This window comes from Phasianus colchicus, chromosome 29 (genome assembly GCF_987193195.1).
Source record: "Phasianus colchicus chromosome 29, bPhaCol1.hap1.1, whole genome shotgun sequence".
NCBI lineage: Eukaryota > Metazoa > Chordata > Aves > Galliformes > Phasianidae > Phasianus > Phasianus colchicus.
In genome coordinates this window covers 3,240,591-3,246,920 of record NC_143464.1, presented here as the reverse complement: position 1 = coordinate 3,246,920, position 6,330 = coordinate 3,240,591, and the positions used below count along the sequence as shown (strand labels likewise).

At 48.7% G+C, this 6,330-nt stretch overlaps 1 protein-coding gene across 1 annotated transcript; it reads left to right on the top strand.

Moving 5' to 3' along the window:
- The first annotated feature begins 2,211 nt into the window (after positions 1 to 2,211).
- LOC149914653 (olfactory receptor 14J1-like) lies at positions 2,212 to 3,144 on the top strand. The gene has a single exon (XM_090126315.1). The coding sequence runs from the start codon at positions 2,212 to 2,214 to the stop codon at positions 3,142 to 3,144; it is 933 nt and encodes a 310-aa protein (XP_089982441.1).
- The last annotated feature ends 3,186 nt before the right edge of the window (positions 3,145 to 6,330 follow it).

Genomic DNA, 6,330 nt, shown 5'->3' with positions numbered 1-6,330 from the left:
CACTTCCCAAGCACTAGCACACATCCAGGAGCACCCCAGGCACCTTGGTCATCACCCAGGGTCTGTGTGTGAGCAACTGACTCCCTGCTGCTGAAGGACCAAGGACTCAGAGCAAGAGCTCACATGCAGGCAACTCCTTGTGCATGCCTGAACTGAACCAGAGGAATCCCAGCTTCTCTGGGTCTGTGGGGATCTGAATCCCATTTCAGTCATAGGGTTTCCATCTAGGGATGAGATGCCTGCACTGCCTCAGCTTCATCACTGCTCTGCCCAGGAGAAGTCCACCTCTCTCTGTCCAGGTCTTTGTGCCCTTTTTGTTACAGCAAACACTCTCTGGTAGGACTAACCACATGTATGCAATTGGTCACTGCCCAGTGGACATTTGGTGGTTAATGCAGCAGATTTCAGAGTACAATCATGATGCTGTTGTCTTTCAGGAGCTGTTGGCCACAGAGACCCAGGGTCATCTCAGGGAAGATCAGTTGGGAAAAATAAAGTCACACCCTCTTCTGCTGAGCTGTTCTGAGCTCCTGGGACACAGGGAGCTCCTACAAGTGGGCAGTGCTGCAGAGACACAGCTCTGACTAAGAGCAGCTCCCGTGTACTCTGCCTCAGCACAAGGGGCGCATTCGGCAGGTGGCATGAAGATGGAAGAGAAAGGAGAGAGGGATTACAGGATGTGTGGGGTGTGAATAGGCTGCGACCTCACTGCAGGAGCATTGCTTTCAGCCACTGACAAGGTAAGTCTCTCACTATAGGTAATGCAAACACTTTTCCAAGAGGGATCACCAAATCTGGCACATCCCAGTGCAGATCAGGCTGCATACACTCTGTGTTTCTTTATCATGGAATAAGAGCTGTTCCAGCTGAGGGCTTCCCTGCTGCAGCATCAGAGCACAGCTCTGAGGGCACATCAAGAGAGAACCCTTAAGTGCATTTTACCTCTCTGCTTTCCTTTAACGTATATATTCTTTCAGTAAAGCCATGGGAGCTCTCTTAGGTTCCCTTTTTCACTTGAAAAAATAAACATGCACTTAGATAGTGCCCTGCAGACAGAGTGGGTTCTGGACAGCAAATAGGAATGCAGAGCGTTTGGGCTGGTGTCTGCATGCTCAGTCAGGGAAATGGCAGGAAAACAGCCCCCAGGATAAAAATCTGCAGACCACAGAGATATGATCAGGGAATTACCCCCTTCAGTGCAGGGACCTTCTTCTGGGCAAGCTCCCACCTAGAAAAGCCTCTGCCCAAATGACATGGGGTCCAATGCGTGAACCACCTCCTGTGCAGGCAGAGCTCCAGCAGAGCAGAGCAGCATCTCCCCAGGCACGTGTCCATCACCCTCTGCAGTGCACAGGGGCTGAGAGCCACTGCCTGGGGCTGTGGGCAATGCAGTCTGTGAGGCTGGGAAGGAGCTGGCTTTCCCTTAATGAGATGCCATCAGTAGGACACATCTCCCTGAGGTGCCCTTCAGAGCCGTGAGCTGACCTTCAGGATGCAAATATTTCCCCTAGTCAGGCGATCAAAGTGCAGGGAAGAAGCAGAGAGATGCAATATGCAAATGCTGTGGGGTTGGTGAAATCAGGGTTAGGGGTCATTTGCAAGATGTGTGGTGATGAGGCACTGCTGAAGTACGTCGAGAAAGGGTGAATACACAGTGATGGGCAGAGGACTCCTGTTTTCTGAGCTGGGTCTGACTTCAGAACTTTATGGGAATGCAATTGTCTTGCGTCTGCTAAGTAGTCAAGCTCAGAGCAATTGGAAAGAAACCCAGTCAGCTCCCCTTCCCCTGCGCTAAGCAGCAGTGAATCCCTTTGCCTCTTAGGTCTTACAGCTGTTCACACTTCAGCAAACACTCCTTGGGCATGGTGAGCAGGATGAGAATTTGTAGGAAAAAGCGATCCCTAGAACTTCTATTTTTGACCAACATATTTTTGGCGTTAAGGTTCAGATGCAGACCAACACTTTTGCATTAGTAGTGATTTTATCTGATACATACTGAAACTAAAATCTTCCCACACACGATCACCACGTTCCTATGTACAGGGACAAGTCTGCTTCATTGAGATAAAAAGTACAGAGTCCCTCATGGCAAACACAAACTCATGAAATGTAGATCACATCAGGGAGCTGAATGAACACAGCCCACATAGAAAGACTTGTCCTTGACTTTTTTCCTCCTTGAACAGGTCCTGGTGCCCAGAAATACTGTAGATGCCCAACAGCAGCTCCATCAGCGAGTTCCTCCTGCTGGCACTGGCTGACACGCGGCAGCTGCAGCTCCTGCACTTCTGGCTCTTGCTGGGCATCTACCTGGCTGCCCTCCTGGGCAACGGCCTCATCAGCACAGCCGTAGCCTGCCACCACCGCCTGCACACCCCCATGTACTTCTTCCTCCTCAACCTCGCCCTCCTCGACCTGGGCTGCATCTCCACCACTCTCCCCAAAGCCATGGCCAATGCCCTCTGGGGCACCAGGCACATCTCCTACTCAGGATGTGCTGCACAGGTCTTTTTCTTTCTCTTCTTCATCTCAGCAGAGTATTGCATTCTCACCATCATGTCCTATGACCGCTACGTTGCCATCTGCAAGCCCCTGCACTACGGGACCTTGATGGACAGCAGAGCTTGTGCCACCATGGCAGCAGCTGCCTGGGGCACTGGGGTTCTCTATTCCCTGCTGCACACTGCCAATACATTTTCACTGCCTCTCTGCCAAGGCAATGCCATCAATCAGTTCTTCTGTGAAATTGCCCAGATCCTCAAGCTCTCCTGCCCTGGTTCTTACCTCAGAGAAGTTGGGCTTATCATATTTAGTGCCTTAATCTTTCTTGCTTGTTTTGTTTTCGTTGTGCTGTCCTATGTGCAGATCTTCAGGGCCGTGCTGAGGATGCCCTCTGAGCAGGGACGGCACAAAGCCTTCTCCACGTGCCTCCCTCACCTGGCCGTGGTCTCCCTGTTTCTCAGCACTGTCACATTCGCCTACTTGAAACCCCCATCACTTTCTTCCCTATTTCTGGACCTTGTGCTGGCACTGTTATACACAGTGGTACCTCCTGTAGTGAACCCCCTCATCTACAGCATGAGGAACCGGGAGCTCAAGGTTGTCCTCAAGAAACTATTTCTATGTATGTTTTTTCAGCATTAATTATATCTTCATCATCTTCACATGATTACCACAAACTCAAGAAAAGCTGGGAATGGCATCATGTAATATTTCTTTTTTTTCTTTTTTTTTTTCTTTTTTTTTTTCTCTGTTAATTGTTTTAATTCTTGCAATAGTTTTTACTCCACTTAAATAATATCATTAATTTATATTTCCCATGTGCATTTTTTTTTTCTTACTCCTGAAATCTTTACTATTCTTCAAGCACTTGGCTGTTTGAGTAGATTAAAAAAAATAATAATAAAAATAAAATTTAGATTATCATCTGTATCTCAGAGAGCAGCCCTGCACACAGAGGGCTGCAGGAACCAAGAGCCCAATGCCACACGTTGCAGCAGCCCTGGTGTCTGTGGGGCTGCCCCTCACCGCCCGCTGGGCGCTCCCTCTCTGCTGCCTTGGAGTTGTGCTGCTGCTTCCCTGGAGCCACGGCCATGGGCAGCAGCAGGACGTGCACTTTTCAGTGCTGCTCTCTTTGCACCACCTTTGCACGCTGTTCTCCTTTCTCCTTGCACTTGTGTCAGCCCTCAGGTCCTGCATTACGTAGCAGACCAACAAAAAAAACTTTGCCTGCAGTGTGCCTGGAGTTGTTTTAACGGCTTGGAAGAGCATTGCCATGTCAACAGACTGAAGGCTGGACACTTGGGGAGGAGGGAATCCTATGAAAAATGAGACAGCCTTGCTCTGTCCGAAACGTTCTCATCATGCTGTAGGAAGTTGTGACTGCAAACTTGTTTTTGATGGGCTTGTTTATTGCCACCTCACTCACAGCCCTGGATAGCACACCTGTAAACCTAGGAGCCACAGAAAGACACCAGAGAGATCCTTGAGGTCCTGTTTGGAGACTTTCATGCTTCAAAACTATGGGACAAGCACGCTTACAAGTCAAGGACCCCCACCTCTCTCTGCTGGATCAAAGCTGGAACCAGGACCTGTGATCTCTTTCTCTGTCTTCCCCCCCCACCCCCCCCACCCCAACTCTGTCACTCCCTTTTCTTTCTTTGCCTCTCACAAAGTTGTCAAGTAACACAAGGCTTACTTTGATTTCTTATAACATCACAAAGTGTAGCTGCACATGGAAATAAGTGTAGAAGTGCCAGTACCTTACAGATAACTGTAGTGCACAGATTCGCATTAAACTGATGCCTGTGTCTGGACACTGACTGTCAGTCTCACTGTTATCCAACCAGGGGTTGCAAATCAGCTGAGGTTCCCCATCCGCGCTCGTTGTGTAATCAGTGCAACCCACTTACTCCAAGTGGCATCAGTTGCATGATGGGTGGAGGGAACCTTTCGTTTAAACATCCAGTTCAGCACTGGCAGTCGAGGTGCCAGAGGAGCTGTGTTTCAGTACCGACCACTTCAGAAGCAGCCCGAATCCCCTCATATGCAGCTAAGATCTCCTTCTCAGTTGCAGTGTAGCACTCTTTGGACCCTCTTTATACTCGCCTCCAAAATCCCAGGCAGCATCCTCGGGTCTCTCCTGAGGATCTTTACCACAAACTCCAAGTGGGACCTTTCTCTCCAGCAGCAGTGTACAGGATGTTCTTTACATCCTGTCCCAGCCATACTGGCCCTAGGGCCATGGCACGGGCTATGTCCTCTTCAATCTGTTCAAAAGCCTGCTGCTTCTGAAATGTAAAGTCATTTTTCATCCGCGTCACCTGATGAAGGAAGTGCACAATAAGGCTATAGTTTGGAACATGCAGTCTCCAAAAGCCCACTACACCCAGAAAAGACTGTGTCTCTCTCTTGCTAGTGGGTGGAGACATAGCAGTGATGTTGTTGGTCACATCTGCTGGAATGTGATGACGCCCATCTTGCCACTTTATACCTAGGAACTGAATCTCCTGGGCAGGTCCATTCACTTTGCCTCGCTTAATAGCAAAACCAGCTTGCAGAAGAATTTGGATTATTCGCTCTCCTTTTGTGAAGGTGACTTCTGCTGCACCTCCCCACACAACGGTATCACAAATGTAATGCAGGGATCCTTGAAATGCCCACCTCACTCTTTACTCCAAGTTCTCTCACACATTACTCTGAGTTTATTCACATTTTGTGTGTGTGTGTGTTTTACTCACACTCTCCTCAGCGTTTACTGAAACATTTCTTCAAGTTTACTCACACTTCACTCTGGGTTTACTCAAACTTTTCTCCGATTTTTACTGACACCCTGCTCCGGGTGTACTCACGCTCTACTCCTGGTCTACCCACACTTTGCTCCTGGTCTTTCTCACACTTCAAGTTTATTCACACTTTAGTCCAGCTTTATTCACACTTCTCTACGTGCTTTACCCATACTTCACTCTGGTTTTTACACACACATTTCTTTAGATTTGCTCTCAATTCACATCCAGTTTTCTCTTCCGTCCTCCCTATGGGCAAAGAACCCATAGTTCTGTGGTGGCACCAACCTTTCTGCCACTTATTCAAAGCCTGCCATTTCCTAGACTGCTCTGCATCCCTCACCACCTCAGAAGAAGGAGAGAGAAAAATAACACTTGTGAAGCCACTCCTTCAGCCATTCGCCCTAACCCCTGAAATCCTTTTGCATAGGTCGCAGGCTTCCCTGAACAATTTCATCACTGCTTACCTGAACTATCAAGAATGGGTAGTAATCAGAGGAGCGAACCAGACCTGGGACTTTTCTGGTGATGCTGGTGGTGCAGGGAGGCCCCAGGGAGGCCACGCACTCTGGGAGAGGTGGAAGGGCCGAGAGCTAGTAGATGGGTTTAACAAATGGATCACAACAGCAACGATCTGAGGAGGAATGGTAATTTACTAAATCCTACTGAACCAAAGTGTGCCCAAAGTGTGAGTCTCCACGATAGTACAAGGGAAGCACATGCCCTTCTCTGCTGCAAACTGAGTGGGGCCTGAGGGAGAGCCACTGTGGTGCAGTCTGGATCTCCACCTATCTTCCTCTTCACACCATGTGCTCCAGGGAATTCTGCCCCTCCCCTCCCATCAGAATGCTCAAAATGCCCATAAAAGGCAGCAAGTGGAACCAGAACTAACTCTTTAACTCCCACTGCTTCACATGATGTTTTGGTGTGGAATACTGACATAAAAAAAGAGCACGAAATCACAACAGCCAGGACCTCACCACCCTCTCACTGAAAAGATCCTCCCAATCTCTAATCTAAATCTCAACTATTATAATTTAAAACA